At 41.5% G+C, this 24,054-nt stretch overlaps 2 protein-coding genes across 3 annotated transcripts; both read left to right on the top strand.

The window, feature by feature from the left end:
* Nucleotides 1–1,762: 1,762 nt before the first annotated feature.
* Nucleotides 1,763–5,533, top strand: HPT1 (homogentisate phytyltransferase 1). Its single transcript, XM_078587738.1, has 12 exons — nt 1,763–1,994; nt 2,478–2,758; nt 2,830–2,913; nt 2,993–3,067; nt 3,326–3,409; nt 3,517–3,606; nt 3,848–3,949; nt 4,024–4,119; nt 4,208–4,279; nt 4,950–5,045; nt 5,148–5,252; nt 5,361–5,533. Exons 1-12 carry the CDS (start codon nt 1,943–1,945, stop codon nt 5,400–5,402), a joined length of 1,179 nt encoding a protein of 392 aa, XP_078443864.1. The 5' UTR covers nt 1,763–1,942; the 3' UTR covers nt 5,403–5,533.
* Nucleotides 5,534–13,987: 8,454 nt separating this feature from the next.
* Nucleotides 13,988–21,474, top strand: LOC144713074 (plasma membrane ATPase). Of its 2 annotated transcripts, XM_078587557.1 has the most exons (15): nt 13,988–14,145; nt 15,213–15,332; nt 15,421–15,657; nt 15,826–16,587; nt 16,665–16,787; nt 16,860–17,109; nt 17,189–17,353; nt 17,423–17,661; nt 17,755–17,787; nt 17,876–17,957; nt 18,561–18,721; nt 18,800–18,973; nt 19,101–19,283; nt 19,626–19,807; nt 21,213–21,474. In XM_078587557.1, exons 1-15 carry the CDS (start codon nt 14,089–14,091, stop codon nt 21,307–21,309), a joined length of 2,865 nt encoding a protein of 954 aa, XP_078443683.1. In that variant the 5' UTR covers nt 13,988–14,088; the 3' UTR covers nt 21,310–21,474. The 2 variants fall into 2 exon arrangements, with proteins under 2 accessions (XP_078443683.1, XP_078443682.1); XM_078587556.1 differs by having other exon boundaries at nt 18,561–18,973.
* The last annotated feature ends 2,580 nt before the right edge of the window (nt 21,475–24,054 follow it).

Raw genomic sequence — 24,054 nt, 5'->3', positions numbered from 1 at the left:
TCCAATAGTGTTGTCATTTCATTGGGTCTTGATCAAGGTGGCATTTCTTTCAGCGTTATTGATTTTAAGCGTTATGATATGTTAGAAGTCTGATTCTTCATCAATCTCAATGAAGATGAGCCCGATTTAAGCCACGAGATATAATCTATTGATTCATTGGGTTGTCAAGGAGAAGTAAGTGTGTAGTGCAGGGACGTGGAAAGAAAATCGGGACGGAAATTCATCCTGAGATCTCCGGACGGGATGGTTTTCGTCCACTCAAATGAAAAAAATGTCCTGTCCAGAGGTCTCAGACGGAAAAACCTTCCCGTCCGCGTCCCTGCGCTGATTCAGAACGTCGGACGGGACGATCTTCATCCCGTCCTGTCCATCGTCCACGTCACAGACTATCCAGAACTAGAGAGTGCAGGGACGCGGATGGGACGGTTTTTTTTCCCAGGACGAAAAAATCGTCCTGTCTCCGAGGTTGTCAGAAAATCGGGACGGAATTTGTCCCGAGACCTCTGGACAGGATGGTTTTCGTCCAATCGGACGAAAAAACCATCCCGTCCGGAAGTCTCGGACAAAAAGAGAATCCCGTTCGCGTCCCTGAACTGATTCTGGACGTCGGAAAGGATATTTTCATCCCAGCCCATCCATCTTCCACGTCCCGGACGATCTGGAACTATAAGTATGAGAGGGCCCTTCCCACTAATGGGTGGTGACGGGACAGAGTGTGACGGGTAGTTCATTACATCTCCTGGTCTATCATCCGTTACAGATTTTTGGAAAAATCCGTCACACTAAACATGCCATAGCATCATCGAACATCACTAAATGACGTATTAACAAGTAAAAAAACTTTTTATTTTTTGGCGAATTGAAAGTTAAGCAGTGATAATTATATGGAGCCCCCCATAACGAGGTACCGAACAGAAGAATAAGAAAGAAATCACCCACATTAAAATATGAAACTATTTAATTTAGGTATCTTGGACCTAAGTTCCTAATTTTTTTTTTCAAATTCATTTCTGATTCTCTGTCCTTTCGCATCGCCCATCATAGCCCCCGGCATCCATCATGTCATCGTCATCTAGGTAACTCTTCACGTCTTTTGGGCTGATTTTGTCTGCATCAAGAAGATCTCACTGGAGGTTTCACATGGAAAGCTCTGATCCCCTTGAACTGAATTTGGAGGTGGTTGAATAGTGAAATTAGATTTAAATTATCATGTTAATTATAGGAAATTTTGCCTATGAGTGGTTGCCACAGTATCAATCTGCAACAACGCAAAGGATTTAGGTACAGATAAAGTCAGAATACTCATCCAAGGGGGATGTGCTTGCTGCCTTTCTCAACCAATACATCAAATTTATTCATCTGTCTGAATGAATTTCATAAATGGGTTTTATCCAAAGATATTAAATCCTCTGTTTTTTTCTCATCATGATGGAGACAATGCCCCCAATTTGGGGAGTGTCCCACACGTCGTTCTCAATCAACCCATCATTCTATTTATCCTTATTAACAAATTTCCTCACGGGTTTTATCCAAATTTGTCATTTTCACTGTTTTTTCCTTGCCACGATGGAAATACGCCCTCAATGTTGGCCAAAGAATTAAAGTTCCCAATAATAAACTTCTGTCGGTGCTGATAAAATATAGATCAATAGTCACGTTTTTATAATGTTCCGGTTGACTTTACATCAGATATTTCCTGCTAACGGATGCTTTAAATTGGGCCAACTGCTACCAATTACCAAACATCTCTGAAGTTCACTGGAGATTAATTGAACCCAACTTTGGAATTATAGCCCACTTATAATTGAGCCGTTCTTATAGAAAAACAGTGCTAAGAAATGGCAGTTGTTTGAGGTGAGAGTGTGGCAACGGGGTGACGTTATTGAGCAGTCTTGGAAGCAGAATCGCGTCTGATAATCTGATTCGTTGTTGAAGACCCTTGATGGATTCTCTGATCCTTTGTTCTTCCGCGGCTCCTCTCATTTCCAACCAAAGTGCGTTTTTGATTCCGTTGTGATTTGAAGGAACTGGGTTGTTTTTCTTTCTAATTTTACGATTTATTTCGCGTTTAAAGCAGGATTTTTGGTTCATTCGTCTTTTGCATGTTTTTGGGAACATGGGTATCCGAAAATGTGCTTGGTCTGGTCTGATTTGGGGGGATGCTATTGATAACTTGTCCTGCATGTAAGGTTTGGTCGTATCTCGGTGAAATTGCTTTTTTTTTCTTCTGCATGAGCTTGTCCAGATCTGTAGAAAACGTGGGTTGTTGAAATTGTTGAAATTCCGTAATTTTTCGAATTCCTAGCATTCAATTTTTCGATCCGTCTCAAGCATCTTCCTTTTAGAAGTTGGCAAGAGTATAAGCTTATCGAATTCATCTTTGTCATTCCATTGATGCGTGTTGGCTGTATTTGGGGAAAATGATTAATCTAATCAGCCGTTTCTTTTACCAAACTGCTCAAATTCGTTCTTTTCAGATCGATATTCTAGGAGTTGTGGCAATATTCTCAAATATCCTCGGGAAGTTCAACAATTTTGTAATGCGAGATTTCAGAAAAGATTGACCAGCCCTCATCTCAAGTTTTTAGGCATAAAAGGGGGACTGAGTTCAGGGAATAAGAGGCTATTTCATGCATGTGCCACGTCGGGTTATGCTTCAGAACATGATCATGGATCTTATAGCTCAAATAACATCCCTTCTTGCCTGAACTTGGACGCTTTCTACCGGTTTTCCCGGCCTCATACAGTTATTGGAACAGTAAGTAATTAATATTTGTTTATTTTTATCCCATCATCTCTTAACTTGGCGGCCGAATGTTATTTGGTCAGGTGCTGAGCATTATTTCGGTTTCATTGTTGGCTATTGAAAGTATCTCCGACATCTCTCCTTTGTTTTTCTTTGGATTGCTGGAGGTAATATCGGAAAAAATGCTTTTTACTGTTTCTCTTATTTCTTATACCGCAATCTTACTTGTTTCTGGATACCAAATAGGCCGTCATCCCTGCTCTTTTCATGAATATATACATCGTTGGCCTCAACCAGATATCCGACATTCAAATTGACAAGGTATAAATTCTACTTTTTTCGAAATTGTTATTTCCTCTACTCTGTCATCAGGCATTTTTGTTATTTCTACTGTTTGGGTTCGAATATATATATTTCTCTTCAACTTTCAAGTATTGTATAATTTCATACTTTGAGATGAATAGTTGAAGTAGATTCTGCGAAGAGAAGATGGATTATGGGAGTGTGTGACTTGAACTATTGATTAGGCCATGCGTATATATGGATTTTAATTATAATTTTTTGTTTTTATTTTTCTAGATTAACAAGCCAAACCTTCCTCTTGCGTCTGGAGAATATTCTGTTGGGGTCGCAACGACAATTATTTCCGTTTTTGCTTTCATGGTATTTGATTTTTATCAGAAAATTTTGTTGATTTTGGAAATTTTAGATTCCAACCCAGTCTTTAATCTGTTGAGAGTTGAAGATTAGTCGTATGATAATCATTGCAGAGTTTCTTAACCGGATGGCTTGTTGGTTCTTGGCCATTGTTTTGGGCGCTCTTCATCAGTTTTATTCTTGGGACCGCGTATTCCATTGATGTAAGTACAAGTTGGTGTTTGTCTTATTTATATGATTTTGGTCGTGAGATTGCCATGACCTCTATGGCCTACTTCTTCGTTTCAATTTTCTTTCTCTCGTTACTAATCTTTGGTAGGAATATGGTTCATCTGTCTACTTTTCCTCCTTTTAGAACGAACTAACACGATGTTATACAAGTTCTTGTTTCATCTTTTGTTAGAAGGCCTATTAATGAACGATAATTATTTATGGTTTTTTCAGTTGCCATTCTTTAGATGGAAGAGATTTGCAGTGGTTGCTGCAATGTGCATCCTGGCTGTCCGTGCTGTGATTGTTCAGCTGGCATTCTTTCTTCATATGCAGGTTCCCTTCTTTACCTGCCATCAACGGTTGCTAATTAACAGCTGAGAAATCTAACAAGTATACTTTTATTTCAGACATTTGTGTTCTCAAGGCCTGTCTTATTCTCGAGGCCTCTGATATTTGCCACCTCCTTCATGAGCTTCTTCTCGGTGGTCATAGCCCTCTTTAAGGTAATAATACCCAAATAATGCAGATATTCACATTCTGAAGAGTTAATAAGAAGAAAAATGAGGAGAAACATATAAAATTTCAATGCAGGATATACCTGACTTAGAAGGAGATAGAGTATTTGGCATCAGATCCTTCACGGTCCGCCTCGGCCAAGAAAAGGTCTGTTGGAATCTTCTCTCACAAGTCATGGGCACTAGGGTTTTGCATCAATTACGATGAATTCATCATTGTCTTCATATGTTTTAAATTTCCTTCATCATCACCATCCTCCATCGGTTGACGATGAAGCATCATCCGGCTTGCAAGAGCCATAAGCATCATACACATTTCCATCCATCGGTTTCAAATCTAAGATTGCATTCTGTTGTCATTGTCATCCAGCTTCCCAGGAACACCATCATCGGCATTGTCATCCGTCTGTGGAAGATGAATTCGATGTCATCATCGTAAATGCTATCTTTGAATGGAAGATGAATCAGACATTGTCATCGTTAATATCGTCCATGGGTGGAAAACAAATTCTTCATTGTCATCCATCTGAGCAAGATGGATTGGCATCGTCGTCATCATTCATCCATGCCAGACATTGACAAGGATGATGGCCATAGGAAACTGGAGGACAATGACAATGAAAATGACTTGATTAAATGCTCTATCTTAGCTTAGAAACCAATGGATGTCAATGAATATGACAATTATGGCTCTTCGAAGCCAGACGAAGATGATTCATCATCATCAACGTAAGGATGACATATAAGAAATTGCCATTATCTATCTATGGTAATGGCTAAACATCTAACCATTGTCCAAGTCCTTTTCTGTGGAGCAGGTGTTCTGGATTTGTGTGTATCTTCTTCAGATGGCTTATGGCGCTGCAATTCTTACCGGGCTCTTCTCATCATATTCGTGGAGCAGACTCGTCACTGTAAGGCAGTTTTATTTCTACAAATCAGAGAAGCGTATTTATTTATTATACCTCATATGTTTTTCAAGTGAAATTTATATGATTTATTTATTTTTTCTTCAGATTTTTGGCCACGTTGTTCTGGGTTCAATTCTCTGGGTGCGGGCCAAGTCTCTTGATCTAAAGAGCAAAGCTGCGATCACATCCTTTTACATGTTCATTTGGAAGGTACGTAAAAATCCACCCACTTAAACTTCAATTTTACCCTCTTAAGTCTAACTCACTGAATGTCCATCATATGTTTATTTGTTTTATTGTTTGTTTTCATTTCTGCAGCTATTCTATGCGGAGTACTTGCTCATCCCGCTGGTAAGATAAGGAAACGATTAACTGTGGCTAGTTAAAATGCCTCTCTTTCTCTCTCTCTATCACTCTCAATATTTAATTTTAGGGATGAGCTTTTTAGAGAGAGAAATAAATGTGCTATAGAAGGAAGATAGGGTTTTTCTTGTGGATGCCTCAAATTCAACGTAATAAAGATATAGCCATTTTATAGAGGGGCTTCACAGTTTGAAGAATGTGGTGTAGAAGAAAGATGAAAATTTTATTGTGGATGGCTCCGAATTTAGTAAAGAAAGATATACCCATTTCGGTGAAGGGCATTTTTGGGAGGGAGAGAAAATGTGCTGTAGAAGAAAGATGAGATTTTTCTTGCGGGTTTCTTAAATTCAACGCAATAAAGATATTACCCGTTTTAGTGCAGAGTTTTTTAGGGGGAGAAATGTGCTGTAGAAGAAAGATGAGATTTTTCTTGCGGGTTTCTTAAATTCAACGCAATAAAGATATTACCCGTTTTAGTGCAGAGTTTTTTAGGGGGAGAAATGTGCTGTAGAAGAAAGATGAGATTTTTCTTGCGGGTTTCTTAAATTCAACGCAATAAAGATATTACCCGTTTTAGTGCAGAGTTTTTTAGGGAGAGAAATGTGCTGTAGAAGAAAGTTGAGATCAGTTTCTTGATGGCTCTAAATTAAGTAAATAAAGATAGGGTTAATAGCACGGTATGTCCTTAACTTTTTCGAAAATCTGAGATATAACCCAAACTTTTTTTTTGGCACGGTATACCCCAAACTCTCTAAGTGGATTTCGACATATCCTGTTTGTGACGTGGAATCCACCGTGGCTGCCAGGTGGATTCCCCGTCCGAATCAAATCGCCCGGGATAGAGAGGAGGCGCAGAACCGAGACATAGACAGAGAGAGAGGGGAAGGTGGCCCGCGACCGGTGTCCGTCACCACAAACGTCTTCCTCTTCCTCGCGCAGACCTGCACGGACAGGGCGGATCCGAGGCCCGCCACGGCGGTGGGGCCGACGTTGTCGGCCTCGTCCCCGTGCCCGAGCGTGCCGCTGTACCTGCGGCCCCCGGGACGGGACGTGTGGACCTGCACAGAGCAACGATGAAGGTCAAATGAGCCCGTGACGGGACGACCGACGGCAGGGGCTGGCTGGAGGGCTCACGCCGCTGGTGGAGTCGACGGCGACGGCGTGCTCTTCGGCGGCGGAGACGGCGGTGACGTGAACGCCGGTCTGGCGGAGGGAGTGGACGGCACGGGGGGAGAGCTGGTCGCGGGGGTCGCCGTGGGCGACGCAGAAGTTGGTGCTGGAGCCGAAGGAGAAGAGGGATCCGTCGCGGGCCACGGCCAGGGTGTAGTTCGAGCCTGCAGCGATCTGGGCCACCTTCCCCTCTCTCTCTGTCTATGTTTCGGTTCTGTGCCTCCTCTCTCTCCCGGGCGATTTGATTCGGACGGGTTAATAGAACGTCTCTCTCTCTCTATCCCGTTTATGACGTGGAATCCACCGTGGCGAAAATCCACCTGGCAGCCACGGTGGATTCCACGTCATAACCGGGATATGTCGAAATCCACTTAGAGAGTTTGGGGTATACCATGCCAAAAAAAAGTTTGGGTTATATCTCAGATTTTCGAAAAAAGTTGGGACATACCGTGCTATTAACCCATAAAGATATTCCTATTTCACTGAATAATTTTTTAGGGAGAGAGAAATGTGATGTATAATAAATATGAGATCTTTCTTGTGGATGCCTCAGATTCAACACATTGAAGACTGATCCATTCTGGTGAAGGGGATTATATAGAGAAAAATGTGTTGGCGAAGAAAGATTAGATTTTTCTCGTGGGTTTCACCCTTTTTAGTGAAGGGGTTTTTAGAGAGAAAGAGAGATTGACAGAAAGAGGGAGAGATAGACAGAGAGAGGGAGAGGGAGAGAACGGGAGAGAGAGAGGAGGGAAGAGAGGGAGAGGGAGAGGGAGAGAACGGGAGAGAGAGAGGAGGGAAGAGAGGGAGAGAGGGGCGAAGAGAGAGAGAGAGATGTGCTGAACAAGAAAAAATGATTTTTCTTGAGGGTTCCATATATTCATCACAATAAAAACAGGCGGATTTTACAGAGAGATGTCCTGTCGAAGAAATATGAGTAATGAGTTTTTTCTTGTGGGTTTCCTCAAATTCAACACAATAAAGATATACCCATTTTAGGGACGGAGATTTTTCTTGCGAGCTCCTCAAATTCATGCACTCATTTCAGCGAAGGGTTTTTAGAGAGAGAGAGAGAGAGAGAGAGAGAGAGAGAGAGAGAGAGAGAGAGAGAGAGGTAAGATAAGATTTCCCATGGGCTCCACAAATCCGACACAGTAAAGATAGACCCATTTTAGTGAAGGTACAGCCATTTTTAGAGCGAGAGAGAGAGAGCCGAAGTAAATAAATGAGTTTTTTCTTGTGGGGGTTCCTCAAATCCGACACAGTAAAGGTGTACCCATTTTTAGAGAGAGAGGGCCTTTTTCGTGTGGGTTCTAAGAAGTCGACAAAATGAAGATAATACCCAATTTTGCAACGGGATTTCTAGAGAGAGAATGGGATTTTTTTGTGGTTATATAAAGTCGACAAAATGAAGATATTACCCATTATTGTGAAGGGATTTAGAAAGAGATAGAGAGAGAGAGAAAGAGAGATAGAGAGAGAGACGGAGAGGGAGAGAGAGAGAGAGAGGGAGAGGGAGAGGGAGAGGGAGAGGGAGAGAGAGAGAGAGAGACGGAGAGGGAGAGAGAGAGAGACGGAGAGGGAGAGACAGAGAGACGGAGATTGAGAGAGAGAGAGAGACGGAGAGTGAGAGAGAGAGAGAGAGAGACGGAGAGAGAGAGAGAGAGAGAGAGAGACGGAGAGTGAGAGAGAGAGAGGGAGAGAGAGAGAGAGAGAGAGACGGAGAGGGAGAGAGAGAGAGAGATGGGATTATTCTTGTGGGTTCCACGAAATCCACAGTAAACATGATACCCAATATTGTGAAGGGATTTCTAGGGAGAGAGAGAGGGAGAGAAAAGTGGGATTTTTCCTGTGGGTTCCACGAAGTCCACAATAAAAATACCCATTATTGTGAAGGGATTCCTAGAGAGAGGGAGAGAAAAATGGGATTTTTCTTGTGGGTTCCACGAAGTCCACAACAACCATAATACCCAATATTTCGAAGGGATTTCTAGAGAGAGACAGAGAGAAATGGGATTTTACTTGTGGGTTCTACGAAGTCCACAATAACCATAATAGCCAATATTGTGAAGGGATTTCTAGAGAGAGAGAGGGAGAGAAAAACGGGATTTTTCTTGTGGGTTCCACGAAGTCCACAATAAAAATACCCATTATTGTGAAGGGATTCCTATAGAGAGGGAGAGAAAAATGGAATTTTTCTTGTGGGTTCCACGAAGTCCACAATATATATAATACCCAATATTGTGAAAGGGATTTCTAGAGAGAGGGAGAGAAAAACGGGATTTTTCTTGTGGGTTCCACGAAGCCCACAACAAACATAATACCCATTATTGTCAAGGGTTTTTTAGAGAGAGAGAGAGAGAGAGAAATCTAGAGCCGAAGAAAGACGACTTCTTTTCACACGGGTTCCTCAAATTCAACACAATAAAGAATCAAAAGATACACCCGTTATTCATAACCGCGGTTAAGAGTTTTCACGTCTCAGTCAAGGATTCAAGGGTCGTATTCTGGCTTCCCTTCATAACTGTCCAGCTCCATGAGCCTGGACGCAGGCACCGGAACCCCCGGCTTGTGCCTGTACCTGTATATCGGCTCGTCCACACCGAACCGCCCGCTCGGACCAGACCAACCGGACCGGCGCATGATCGGCGGCAGCTCTTCATGAGCCGCGACCAGACCCACCACCAACAACACCGCCACCACCACAACGCTAACCACGCACCCTCTCGCCATCTCCCCCCGTCTCTCCTAACCCAGACTTCCAATTTGTAGAGAGAGATAGAGACAATTCTGGAGAGAGAAACCGTCTTTCCCCATTATTAAACAGCGGTTCTTCTCAACTCGTTGAATCCAACGGCCCCTGTTGATTTTGAGGCTAAGGCATTGGGCGGCGTAGCTCGGTTGTAGGGGCCGGCCTTTGCTATCTTTCCTTTCGTAGAGGCGGCGTGTCTTCATTTCCATGGCTATTACTGCTTTATTCTCCTCTTTCCTGGGATACCCATCTCTCTTTATCTTTTATCTTTGTATGATGCATGTATCTGTGCATTTATAATTGTTTTTTAACGGTGTGGGGAAGAGAACTGTTGAACTGCCCCTCGAAAACGATATCCTATGGAGAATTCTGGTCTTCTAGAGCTGGAAGAAACATTCTCTTTCTTTTGTTCGAAGAGTTTCTAAATAAAGAGAAAAGGCTCGGTTTTGTTCTGGGAAAGAAAATCTGTACTGGTACCAATAATAATAGAAATAGTAAAACGGGAAATGAGAGCTGTTATAGTTATACTCTCGTGTTTATCTCTCTTGCCTCTCTGAAATCTTAACTCTGAGAAGTGGAACTGTAGAACTCCCCTTTCGGAAACAACCTCCTATTTTTCACTCCATTTAGAAAGCTAAGAGAATTCTAGGGCCGGAAAAATACACTATCTTTCTCTAGTTCAAAGAGTTTCTAAATAAAGAGAAAACTGTTGGTTTTGTTTTAGGAAAAAACAGTCTGTTCTGATACCAAGATTAATACAAATAGTAAACCTGTAAATCATAACAAAAAAGTTTCTAAACAAAAAAAGGGTCGGTTTAATTTTAGGGAAAAAAAATCTGTCCTGATACTAAGCTTAGTAAAAATAGTAAACCTGGAAATCACGACAAATACTTATCCTCTCATGTTTTATCTCTCTTACCTGCCCGAAATGGTAAACCTGAATGTAAGATGTTTTTAATGGTCTGGGGAAGAGAAGTAGAACTTTTAGAACTCTTCCCCTCGAAAACAACATCCTATTTTGAACTCCATTTGGAAAGAGATGAGAGAATTCTAGAGCTAGAAAAAAACATTCTATCTCTCTAGTCTCTAGTCCCAAGAGTTTCTAAACAAAAAGAAAAGGGTCGGCTTAATTTTAGTAAAAATAATCTGTCCAGATACCAAGATTAATAAAAATAATAAACCTGGAAATCATGGCAAATATACTTATCCTCTCATGTTTATCACTCTTGTCATTCTGAAATCTGAAATCTGAATGTGAGGTGAATTACCAAAGACAAGACAGCTCTTTACTGAGCTCTGACCCTCTGTCTTTCTCTCTCTAGAGATGGCAGATATTTTCTTCTTCCCTCGGGAGATGAAAAAGATAAGGCCAGAAAACAGTAATCTCTAATGGGGAAGGGGGGCCTAGCCGTACATTAATGGTACGACTGTACCACCACAGATGATAGATATGTTGAACCGAGACGAAAGTTTTTTGTCGAATTTCCCGGATTTCAGGGCTACTTATATGGGGAGTGATGATAGATAAGTTAGATATTCAAGTCTGTCCCTCTTGATAAGCCACTCCGCGAGAAGCTTCTCTCGATTCCATCCTGCACAGCAATTTTGCGAGACTGATAGATATGTAGAAAGAGAGTGATAGATTCATGGAGATATAGATAGACAGATTGAGATAGATGGGTAAATGTAGAGAGAGAAAGGGATATAGGTAGAGATACAAATAGGTGAAGAGAAATAAAGATAGATCGATAGGGGCAGAATTAGATAGAGAGAGATAGATTCATAGAGAGATAGATAGAGACAGAGATAGAGATAGATATGTCGATAGATGGATTGATAAAGAGAGAGAGATATATAGATGGAGAGAGAGAGAAAGAGATTGAGGTAGATTGATAGAAAGAGAGAATGATAGATAGAGATAGAGATAGATAGATGGATAGATTGACTGAGAGATAGAGATAGATAACTGGATAGATAAATAGAGATAGAGATAGATAGATGGATAGATAAGTAGAGATAGATAGATAGATAAGTAGATATAGAGATAGATAGATGGATAGATAAATAGAGATCGATATAGAGATAGATACATAGATAAGTAGATATAGAGATAGATAGATGGATAGATAAATAGAGATAGAGATAGATGGATAGATAAATAGAGATAGATGAATATATAAATAGAGATAGAGATAGATGGATAGATAAATAGAGATAGATGGATATATAAATAGAGATAGAGATAGATGGATAGATAAATAGAAATAGAGATAGATAGATGGATAGATAAATAGAGATAGAGATAGATGGATAGATAAATAGAGATAGATGAATATATAAATAGAGATAGAGATAGATGGATAGATAAATAGAGATAGATGGATATATAAATAGAGATAGAGATAGATGGATAGATAAATAGAGATAGAGATAGATGGATAGATAAATAGAGATAGAGATAGATAGATGGATAGATATATAGATTGATACAGAGATAGCGATAGATAGATGGATGGATTGATAGAGAGATAGAGATAGATAGATATACAGATAGAGAGATAGAGATAGATAGATTGATAGAAGTAGAGAGAAAGATAGATAGGAAGGGATAGAGAGAGGCAGATGTCACTACGTCGTCATCAAGAAAGCGACGTTCCTTCCCCAGTGCTGGATGAGTAGGAACCCACTACGCCTGCCGGCCAAACAGTTCATAAAACACATTGAAAATAACCATCGAACCCCATGTTACTACCTCTTTAACGTCAGGCAGAATGGTGGCCACAGAGACCCTATCTCCTCATGTTAGTTAGAACTATTCGTCCACATAGATACATATAGACAAAGAGAGATAAAGAGAGAGAAAGAGAGAGTTTTAGAGAGAGAGATGGCGATTGGTGCATCCGCCTTTGAACGGAGAACCAGTGCAAAGCTGACTCAAAAAAAGACTGGCCTTGTCTGGGTCTGGAATGAAGAAGACGGCCCCTTTGTCTTTCCTTCTGGCAACCTTCCTGCTGTCTTTTCATGCTTGGCAGACATGCAACATGCCATCTCTCTCTCTAACTCTCCCCCTTTCTCTCTCTATCTCTATCCTTATCTTTCTCTATCTATATTCCCTCTTGATGGGTTTGTCCGCCACCCAATTTCAAAGTCTGGAATTTACTTCTTATCGTTCTTCTAGAAAGTGTAAGTTTGCTTTCTCTTTCTTTCTCCCTTTCCCACTCCACATGGGCAGCATCTGTCTATTTATCTCTCTGCTTCGACTTCTTCCCTGTCTTTATCTTCACCTCTACTTTTGTTACCATCTCCATCTCTCTTTCCTCATGGATCCATATATCTATCTCTACCTCTACTTCATCCCTCCGTCTTCATCTCTATCTCTATCTCTAACCTCCACTTTCATCTATCTCTCTCTCTCTACCTCCACTTCATCTTTACCTTGGCCACTATCTCATACCTTCATCTTCATCTCTCTATCTCTCCATCTCACCTCCATGTGTATATCTCTCTCTACTTTATCCCTACCTTTGTCATTATCTCTACCTCTCTTTCCACATAGATCCAAATATCTATCTCTGCCTCTACTTCATCCCTCCATCTTCATCACTATCTCTAACCTCCATTTCATCTCTATCTCTATCTCTCTCTCTCTCTCTCTCTCTACCTCCACTTCATCTTTACCTCAGTCACTATCTCAAACCTTCATCTTCATCTCTCTCTCTCTCCACCTCATCTCCATGTGTATATCTCTACCTCTCCTTCATCCCTCCATCTTCACCACTATCTCTATTTCTAACCTCCACTTACATCTCTCTCTATCTCTACTTCATCTTAACCATACAATTTAACCTTCATCTTTATCTCTCTCTCTCTCCATCTCACCTCCATATATATATCTTTACCTCCACTTCATCCCTACCTTTATCACTATCTTTATTTATATCTCTCTCTCCACCTAGATCCATATATCTCTAACCTCCATCTTCCCCTCTATCTCTCTCTACCTCCATCTTCAGCCCTATAGTTGACTTTATTTCAACCTTTATCACTAGCTCTATCTCTAACCTCCCTCCGTCTTCACCTCTATCTCTCTCTCTCTGCAACTCGATTCATAAATTTACCACTCGATTTCCATATCTATATTTCACCTTATCTCTATCTCTCTCTCTAACCTCTCCTGATGTCTGCATACATCTATCTTATACCAAATTGATGTTGGAATGATCTAGGTTTGATAAGATATAATTCGAACTTGTTTGGCCATTTATGGGAAGCATGTGAATGGGGGATGGACCACTCTATCATCAAACCCATCTCTCTCTCTTAATATAGAAAGTAGGAGAGAAAAAGATAAAGAGAGAGAAAGAGATATTTTTGTACAAATCGAAGTGAAGAGAGAGAAAAAGATGTGACTGGGCAGCCAGAGGTGTTTTTACAATTCAACCCATAAAATATGAATTTTGAATTTTCTCGCCTCTGATTGGTCAGAGCCAATTTCTAGGGTCTGTTAGAAATGTAAAAACACGTGTAAAAACAGTCCGCTTTATTGGACATATGTGAGAAAAGGGACGACGACGTCATGGAAATTAAGATAAGGTGTGATGTTCCTCGGGAACATACCGGTTTAACGTAGTCCGCAAGGGGGGGGGTGTATGATTGGTGGGGCCCGTACAAGGTTTGACTATAAAGCGGCGGAGTTTTCCTCGCTATTCATTTCAAATCCGCCTCCGTCTCTCGTCTGAGGAAAGCAGAGGCAGATTAGCGATGAAAGGGAACGAATCGATGAGTTTGGAAGATATCAAAAATGAGACCGTCAATCTGGTAAGATCTTCGATTTGTTCTTCGTTTCTGAGAGTTTTTCTAGTGGATTTTCGTTTTTCTGGATCGTACTTGTGTTTATTTATTTATTTTTGGTTGCTTCAAGGTAGGTGAGATCGGGGATTTTGTGACGATTTTTCTCTTTTTTTCGTCTACTCCACGGCGCAATGAGCATGCACTTTTTACGGCGTTTACGGATTTAATTTTACGGATTTCTTCTCGGAGTCTTGTGACTAATTTTTCTCTTTTTTTACGGATTTCTTCTCGGAGTCGGCATCGGCGAGAATTGTGCTAGTTTCCTGAAATGCTTGTTATTATTTTGCTGCTTCTTGACGCCAACGCCGCTGTGACACTGATCTGTTAACCCGACATGACATAGTATTGTTCTTCACGCACCTTAAGAGTTGGCGAGAATCCTTTCATGTTCAGCGCATGTGACTTTCTCTCTCCTCTATCGCATGTCCCAATGTGAAACGGAGAATTTCGGAGAACCATCCTTTCTCTCTCTGTCTGTCTGTTCCTCTCTCTCCCGCGCCCCGATGTTGACATCTTGTCGTTTCTGATGCAAGTCGATGATAGCGTAAAATTTTACCCTTCTTTTATTCATTCATGTGACGATATCCGTACACTCTTTACTGTACTACATACTTATTATATATAATATTAGTTTATATTATAATGTATTCTTTTGTCAAAGCACAGTCCCAAGATACCTATTCTTTTTAAATAACTCTATATTATATTTTATCTTCTGTCAAAAGATAGTCCCCATATGCCAATCATTTTTAACTTTCTTTTATATTTAAATATATCTTTTGTCAAAACATAGTTCCCAGATGCCTTTTCTTAAAAAAAAATTGGTTCAATGATGCTGATCCTCTTCACATGTTTGGATGCTATATACTCGATTACCATCCCAAGCAAGCTTTTTTCTACCTCTCTTACTTCTAAATATTTTACCTCGTAGGAATCAGCAATCCACTTTACAGTGAAAATCGATTCGTAACTAAACTATTTCTGGGTCGATTCTCTGTTGTTCCTGATCGCTTGTCTCCTCCATCGATTCCCAGGAAGAAATCCCCATCGAGGAAGTTTTCCAGCAGCTGAAATGCTCGAAGGAGGGTCTTTCACAAGCGGAGGGGGAGAGCCGGCTTCAGATCTTCGGCCCCAACAAGCTAGAAGAGAAGAAGGTTTAGTTTTTTGCTTTTTTTTTATTTTTAAAATTGTCCCAACATGGACATCATCAACATATACATGAAATATGTGGGTTGAATGCAGGAGAGCAAAATTCTCAAATTCCTGGGGTTCATGTGGAATCCGCTTTCATGGGTCATGGAGATGGCTGCTCTGATGGCCATCGTTCTCGCCAACGGCGATGGCAGACCTCCGGACTGGCAAGACTTTGTTGGAATTATCGTTCTCCTTGTCATCAACTCCACGATCAGTTTCATCGAAGAAAACAACGCCGGAAATGCCGCCGCCGCCCTCATGGCTGGTCTTGCTCCGAAAACAAAGGTTCTTCTAATCTCTTTTTCCAATTCTCAACACTCCCATTAACCCACATTATAAACTGGGAAGAAACTGCATCACACCCTTTCACTATGATTGGAAGAAGCACATTTTACAAGTGAGGTTAATTATAGATTTTATCAAGATTGCCTAACCATCATGAATTATGTCAAGGTTCTCCGAGACGGCCGATGGAGCGAGCAGGACGCGGCGATACTAGTCCCCGGCGACATCATCAGCATCAAGCTGGGAGACATTGTCCCGGCTGACGCCCGTCTCCTCGAAGGCGACCCGTTGAAAATTGACCAGTCAGCGTTGACCGGGGAATCTCTTCCGGTGACCAAGCATCCAGGCGCCGAAGTCTTCTCTGGGTCAACGTGCAAGCAAGGAGAGATCGAAGCCGTCGTCATCGCCACCGGCGTCCACACCTTCTTCGGAAAGGCGGCGCACTTGGTCGACAGCACCAATCAAGTGGGCCACTTCCAGAAGGTCCTCACCTCCATTGGAAACTTCTGCATCTGCTCCATCGCCATCGGCATGGTGATCGAGATCATCGTCATGTACCCGATCCAACGGCGGAAATACAGAGATGGGATCGATAATCTTCTGGTACTGCTCATCGGAGGGATTCCGATCGCGATGCCGACGGTGCTCTCCGTCACCATGGCCATTGGATCGCACCGGCTGTCTCAGCAGGGAGCTATCACGAAGCGGATGACCGCAATTGAGGAGATGGCCGGCATGGATGTGCTCTGCAGCGACAAGACCGGGACGTTGACTTTGAACAAGCTGAGCGTTGACCAGAACCTCGTCGAGGTTTTTGCCAAGGGAGTGGAGAAGGATCATGTCATTCTGCTCGCCGCCAGAGCGTCGAGGACGGAGAACCAGGACGCCATCGATGCCGCCATGGTTGGCATGCTGGCTGATCCCAAGGAGGTTTGTTTTTTCATGTCATTTAAACCCTAAATTTAGAATTTTCTGCTAAACATCATCATCTGTCTTGGAATTTTCAGGCCAGGGCTGGAATTAGAGAAGTTCACTTCTTCCCATTCAACCCGGTTGACAAACGGACTGCGTTGACTTACGTTGACTCCGATGGGAACTGGCATCGAGCTAGCAAAGGCGCCCCAGAGCAGGTCATGCGAATTTCTCTCGATGAACTTTGATTCTCAAAAAAATGAATCTTTTTTAATGAATGTATTGGACAGATCTTGACTCTCTGCAACTGCAAGGAGGATGTCAAGAGAAAGGCCCACTCGGTGATCGATAAGTACGCCGAGCGCGGGCTTCGGTCGCTGGCCGTGGCCCGACAAGAGGTCCCCGAGAGATCAAAGGAGAGCGCTGGTGGGCCGTGGCAGTTTGTGGGCCTTCTTCCTCTCTTCGACCCACCCCGCCATGACAGCGCAGAAACCATTCGCCGAGCTCTCAATCTAGGAGTCAACGTGAAGATGATCACCGGTTTGACCATTCATTTCCCTTTGAAATGACAGCTTATCGTTGAGTTTAACTTCATTGACTTCATTGACTTTTGCTTCAGGCGATCAGCTCGCTATTGCAAAAGAGACAGGGCGAAGGCTTGGCATGGGGACGAACATGTACCCTTCCTCTGCGCTTCTCGGGCAAGACAAGGACGCTTCAATGGCGTCTCTCCCTGTTGATGAACTGATCGAGAAGGCTGACGGTTTCGCCGGAGTTTTCCCAGGTGGGTATTTCAGTTTCTTTTTATAATGAAAAATGACCCAGAAAATCTTAAAATATTGTGTTCTGCCAGAGCACAAGTACGAGATCGTGAAGAAGTTGCAGGAGAGGAAGCATATCTGTGGGATGACGGGAGACGGTGTGAATGACGCGCCGGCTTTGAAGAAGGCTGATATTGGAATTGCTGTTGCTGACGCTACTGATGCGGCCAGAGGTGCTTCTGACATTGTCTTGACTGAACCCGGATTGAGCGTGATCATCAGCGCTGTACTCACCAGCCGAGCCATCTTCCAGCGGATGAAGAATTACACGGTATCTCTTCTTTCCCGTATTATATCTTTTCGTTTATCCCTTAATCCTAGCCATATTGGCTAAGTTTGTGCTTTGTTCTCTCTCCTCTTGTAGATTTACGCGGTCTCCATCACGATTCGTATTGTGGTAAGCATGTGAACATATGAACAAGGTCTGTCGTGATTTTTATAATTGTTATTATGCTGATTTTCCTTTTATTTTCCGAATATGACAGCTTGGTTTTATGCTCATCGCCCTGATTTGGAAGTTTGACTTTTCACCGTTCATGGTTCTGATCATTGCCATTCTCAACGACGGTGAGAATCTCTCTCTTTTTCTATCTATACAGCTCTATCCTTATCGCATTCTCTCTCCATCTCGTTCTCGCTCCCCTTCACCCTATTTATCTATCAATCCTTCTCTCTATATTTCGTCTATCTCTTTCTCCCTCTATCTAAATATCCATCTCTCCCTGTCTATCGATCTATACCTCTATCTATTCATCTCTTTCTGCCTCTCTGTAATTATATACATCTCTCTCTCTATCTATCCATCTCTTTCTCCCTCTCTCTAGATATCTGTCTATCTATCTAGCTATGGATCTCTGGGGTTGCTTAGACGATCTTCGCTCTCAATACCATCTCCTTCTCCCTCTCTCTAGTTATCTGTCTATTTATCTAGCTATGGATCTCTAGGGTTGCTTAGACGATCTTTGCTGTCAATACCATCTCCTTCTCCCTCTCTCTAGATATCTGTCTATCTATCTAGCTATCGATCGCTGGGATTGCTTAGACGATCTTCGCTGTCAATACCATCTCCTTCTCCCTCTCTCTAGATATCTGTCTATCAATTTAGCTATGGATCTCTGGGGTTGCTTAGACGATCTTCCCTGTCAATGCTGATGACGCTCTTGGTTCTAGGTACAATTATGACGATATCCAAGGATAGAGTGAAGCCGTCCCCTCTCCCCGACAGCTGGAAGCTCAAAGAAATCTTCGCCACGGGGATAGTCTTGGGCAGCTACCTGGCGCTGATGACCGTTATTTTCTTCTGGGCGATGAAAGACACCGACTTTTTCTCTGTAGGCCGCCACCAAACTTGCCAATTTCCCAAGCTCATACTCTTCTTTCCTAACTGTGATGACGTTAACTTGGTACAGGACAAGTTCGGAGTGAGATCGCTGAGGAACAGTGAGGATGAAATGATGGCTGCATTGTACCTGCAAGTCAGTATCGTTAGCCAGGCTCTCATCTTTGTGACTCGATCTCGCAGCTGGTTCTTCGTCGAACGCCCTGGTCTTCTCCTCGTCACTGCCTTCGTTCTGGCTCAGCTGGTGAGTAAATATTGATAATATGGCTTGGTTTTTGCATGCTGTGCAAAGCCATGATGAATATTTATTTCGTCATCGTTCAAACTCCATGAGATAAATTTTGGATGACGGGGACGATTCTTCGGCGCAGGTGGCTACTGCTATCTCCGTGTATGCGAACTGGGGTTTTGCGAGGATTAAGGGGACTGGATGGGGCTGGTCTGGCGTCATCTGGCTCTACAGTGTCGTCACCTTCTTGCCTCTCGACCTTCTCAAGTTCTTGATTCGGTACATTTTGAGCGGGAAAGCTTGGTACAGTCTCCTTGATAAACGGGTACGCCCTTCCCTCTTTTCTTTTCCTCTCTTCGAGAGTGGGTATTAGTTTAATTCACCCCATCTTTATCTCCATGCCGTTTTTTTCCATCACTATCACTATCTGCGTTTCTGTTTCTTACTAATTTTTAGCCGCATCCGTCTCTATATCTCTCTCACACACTCACGTTCTTTCTGTTTGTATATCTTCCTCTACATTACGTATTTCTGGCTCCATCTCTATCTCTATGTGAATCTCTTTATCTCCATTTCTACTTATGTCCCTATCTCCCCCTGTCTTTCTATCTCTATTTCCCTGCGCCACTCTATTTATGTCAATTTCTAATCTCATTGTGACTATCAGGTTGCCTTCACCACAAAGAAGGATTTTGGCATAGAGGAAAGGGAGGCCCAGTGGGCCATGGCCCAGAGAACTCTCCACGGCCTGCCGAACCCGCATTCGGCAGCGCTCTTCTCCGACAAGAGCAGCTACAGGGAGCTCTCAGAGATTGCTGAACAGGCTAAACGGCGTGCTGAGATCGCAAGGTCTGCCCCTTCACTCACTTCATTCTGATTGTCAATTCGTCATCATCATCATCATCAACCTGTCAAAATAGGGTTCTACACGAGTAGATTATCACTGTCAGCGTTATTGGATGACAATGACGTTGACTTGATCGCCATAGTCGGTCAACGTTGATGGGTTAACATTGGATGACGATTACGTCGTTCATTGATGCATGCTTAATTCTATTATAAGTATCAGTTGACTTCAACAAGCCTCATTGTCATGGACGGTGGATGTGCCATGCATCATTGTCATACAGTCGCATCAACATTATATATTATAAGAACTTACTCTGGACGTCGGATGAGACGAAATTCGTCCCGTCCCATCCATCGTCCACATCTGGGACGAAGGACTGGACGGTTTTTCGTCCAACGGTAAAAAACGTTCCGTCCAATCAAAACCGGTATGGTTTTTCGTCCCATCCACTCCTCCCGGGATGAATTTTCGTCCCGGCCCTAGTCCCAGACGGAAAAAACCATTTTATATTTTTAGCATATTGATATAGATTTTTTCAAGTTTTTTAGGGAATTACTGAGGAGATAGAACACATAGGGAACATATGTACAATTATTTCTGAGTGGCGTCCATTTGCACGCACCTAAAAATACAGGGACTTTGATGCAAATTGTCATTGCGAGGCCACGTGGCAACATCTCAACCCTTGGATTTGAATCCGACGGTTTTCTGTCCAGATTCATCCGTCCATCCTCCGAGATCTCTGGACAGACGGTTTTTTCATCCCACGGGACGACAACCGCCCCGTCCGGTGGTCCCTGGGACGAGTTTTCGTCCCAAAATTCGTCTGTATCCTCGGTCGGGACGATTTTTTCATCCCGGGACGAAAAAATCGCCCCGTCCGCGTCCCGGCACTATACTAGAATGGTTGATGCTGGCGCAGACAAGGTCATCAGGCAGTTGATACTGTCCTTCAATGTTAGCTCTCAATCCCGTCAACGTTAACTGCCCTAGTTGACAGTGACGATTAAAGCTTAATCATCCATTCTGTATCTTACCATCATCAAGTATCTGTTCTAACCTCAGAACTGGATAACAAAATGGAAGCCTTCATTCCTCCCATTCCATTCCGTCATCGGGTGCTGGTGATTTACCCCTCCTCTCTCTGTTTCGTTGTTTCTGCCAAACCCTCAGCTTAGTAAAATTCCGGATAGGAATTCAGTCTATGCCGGATTTCATCTGGCCTAGTTGACAATGCCGAAGATAATGACGATGACGATGACGATGACAATGACAATGACAATGACAATGACGATGACGATGACGATGATGATGACGATGATGATAACGATGACTGATATTTTCTTGAAGTAGGGACAGATTACGATGAAATTGGGACTAACCCTTATTTTCTTTCTTCTTAAGGTTGCGTGAGCTGAACACGCTTAAGGGGCATGTGGAATCTGTGGTAAAGCTGAAGGGGCTGGACATTGACACCATCCAGCAGCACTACACCGTCTAAGTGAAACAAAAGGTCAACTTTGACCCTCGTTTTTATTATAATGTGCTTAATCCATGCGTTGTTTCCTCTTTCCTTTCTGTAAAACTCTCTTAGATCAACTTTCACTGAGTTGCATCTTGACCAAGTGCCTAAGCAGATCAACGTCAATTTAATACTTTGATGTCAGTTCTGTTTCTCAAACTTGTTTTTCCGTACTGTCTATAAACTGTCTTCTCTTGTTCTCTGTCAAGATTCATTGGAAATATTATCAAACAGAGATGACGCATTAATATTATCTTGTTTTTCTTGTAATGTTCTATCACCATGGTTAGTAATAGCATGTGGAAGCGAGGTGACAGACAAGATCATGTAAATGCTAATTACTTTTTTTCGTATTAGATTTTTTTTTTTAAAAATAGTGAACAAATGAGACATGGTGAAAGTCCTCCTGAAAGGAAAATAGTGGGCAACGTTTGAGTTGCCAGCCCTTGCAATTTGATATTTGAGGTAATCGTTATCAAATAATCCCATTATGATATAATATTGAATTTAAGAGAGTATTCAGGTATCCAGAGTAAATGGAAGATGCCTTCAAGATTCATCTAGATTTATCATCTGATGAAGAGCAAGTTAAATATGCAAGGTTAGAACAAGTGTATAGAGGAAGAGGTCCAGAAGAAGGTAAGATATATCTTCTTCTAGCTATGGTGACTATGACAAATGAAGGATTAGAAGAAGATCAAGTGGCTAGTGATAAATAATTAAAGGTAATTTAATGTTTATGAAACAAACAGATTGCATATCTTGCCTTAATAGAGCTTCAAGCAATGATGAAGAGTCCTTACCATCAAGCAAAATGATGTACATATCTCTTTGATTTCTTTAGGGGAACAATCATGTTAGGTAAAGTTTGATGAGTGAAATAATGTAGTGAAGGAGATCAAATTAAATCAGAATAGTGACACATTGGAGCTCATTCATATCTTGCTTTTTATGTATTAGGAGTAACCAAAGATGGGGTGAGTTAATTATGAATAAATTTACAGGATTAAGTATTATTATTATTAGTTAGATAGTAGAAAGTGTCCAACCTAACTAATGATATGCAAGATGTGAATGATGACATATGCCTTTATATATGTTACCCAAAGTAATGTTCTGTCCCTCACAAATGTATGGAGAGCTACCAAGCTAAAACCACTAGGTAATATGGAACTACAAGGACATCAAGAAAATAAAATTCTTCGTAATATCCATGTGTTCTTCGGCTGGAAAAATCTTCCCTATAGAGGTCTAGGGCCGGCTACTCCTCGTGAGATGCCATAGTTTTCTATGATGATCTCAATCAGTGTCTTACTAATTAATATAGTAATAGTGGAAGCAGTGGTCTTTAATTGCATATCGTATGGTGGAAATTTTAAGATATTTGAATATCGGAATAGTTATTTATTCCATTATTAAGTTCCCTTTTTTAATTATATATCTACATTTACAATGTTTTTTTTATCTTCCACCGACCTTCTTGCTCAGACTTCAACAAATGTGCTCTAATAACATGCATATTCATCATGCATTTATAAGTCATTGTGGTCATTCAATTCATCTAATTTTGTGAACTACATTTTTTGATAATTTACTTTATATCTTCACTCATTATTCATGTATAAACCTAGTGACTCGTATTTTTACACTACTTTAAGATAAGTAAATGAATCTATTATGCATGAAAATGAAGACCTAGTGACCTATTGACCCTCACGGATCATGTCCAATTGATAAATCCAGTAGAGTAATAATTGTTTGAGATAATCAATAGGTCAAGGCCCCAACCTGTGGGATCCCTAGCTACATGTCATGCTCTAGAAGGACTTTAATTGGTCAAACCCTACTCGTTCATCTTAGTTTGTAAGAATGCATAGAAAAATCATCGCACAACTAATTCTTTGGTATATCCAATCCCGTGGTAATTCTTTCATCATTTCCTTGAGATTTATCTTATTATAATATGGGAAGAAAATCGCTTATTGACCACTCAATTGCTTTATGTAAACGTGTATGCATTCATCACACACAAAAAATTTAGAGATGTATTTTCATATCATTATAGACAGATGATCCCCAATTAGAGTGATGATGTGTTGGATTTTCTGGAGGAAACTAGAATTTTGGGATGCAGATAATAAGAATTTTGATTTTTAAATCAGGTGTTGCGAATGTTATTGCTTTGAGAATTCTGTTTTTCAGAACGTGGAAGGTATCTTAGTTGATTTTTCAAGAAAAGTTGAGAAGACATCCTGAAGAATACGATACATTTTGAGAAAAGTTGTTACGTGTTTTTTAAGGGTTGTTAACCCATTTGTATTCAAAATTGAAATGGCTATTTATGAAGAGAGAAACCATTTTTTAGCTGAATATTTTAACATGAGACAAGGCCCCTTTAGAAATACAAAATATGAAAAAACTTGAGTATATATGACTTTTATTTCTCTCTGGCTAATGGCGTTCTCCCCTTTTACATTCTCTTTGTCAACTATTTTATTTCTCTCTCTCTCTCTCAACTATTCTCTCTCTCTCTCTCTCTCTGTGGCATTCTTTCAGAATGATATGGCCTTTCTCTGAGGGTGGTGTTGGTCATCTGTGTTTCTCCATCTTGTTTCGTGCTTCTTGTAACGTGTTGGATGACATCTGGGTCACAGTTCTTATTTCCTGCAAAGAGATTTAGGTGAAAACGATCTCAGCGCTTCCTCCCTGCTGCATTTCTAGATA

The sequence above is a fragment of the Wolffia australiana genome, chromosome 15 (genome assembly GCF_029677425.1).
Source record: "Wolffia australiana isolate 7733 chromosome 15, ASM2967742v1".
Lineage (NCBI taxonomy): Eukaryota > Viridiplantae > Streptophyta > Magnoliopsida > Alismatales > Araceae > Wolffia > Wolffia australiana.
The sequence above is the reverse complement of the archived record's forward strand: the minus strand, read 5'-3'. Positions and strand labels throughout refer to the sequence as shown.

Bases quoted from the DNA above. Each gene is read 5' to 3' on its own strand.
- HPT1 (XM_078587738.1), top strand. From the start codon at position 1,943: ATGGATTCTCTGATCCTTTGTTCTTCCGCGGCTCCTCTCATTTCCAAC. The intron at 4,280-4,949 runs GTCTGTTGGAAT...TCTGTGGAGCAG, and splicing joins TCCGCCTCGGCCAAGAAAAG to GTGTTCTGGATTTGTGTGTA. The intron at 5,253-5,360 runs GTACGTAAAAAT...TCATTTCTGCAG, and splicing joins TTTACATGTTCATTTGGAAG to CTATTCTATGCGGAGTACTT.
- LOC144713074 (XM_078587556.1), top strand. From the start codon at position 14,089: ATGAAAGGGAACGAATCGATGAGTTTGGAAGATATCAAAAATGAGACC. The intron at 15,333-15,420 runs GTTTAGTTTTTT...GGTTGAATGCAG, and splicing joins ACAAGCTAGAAGAGAAGAAG to GAGAGCAAAATTCTCAAATT. The intron at 17,958-18,560 runs GTGAGAATCTCT...TCTTGGTTCTAG, and splicing joins CATTGCCATTCTCAACGACG to GTACAATTATGACGATATCC.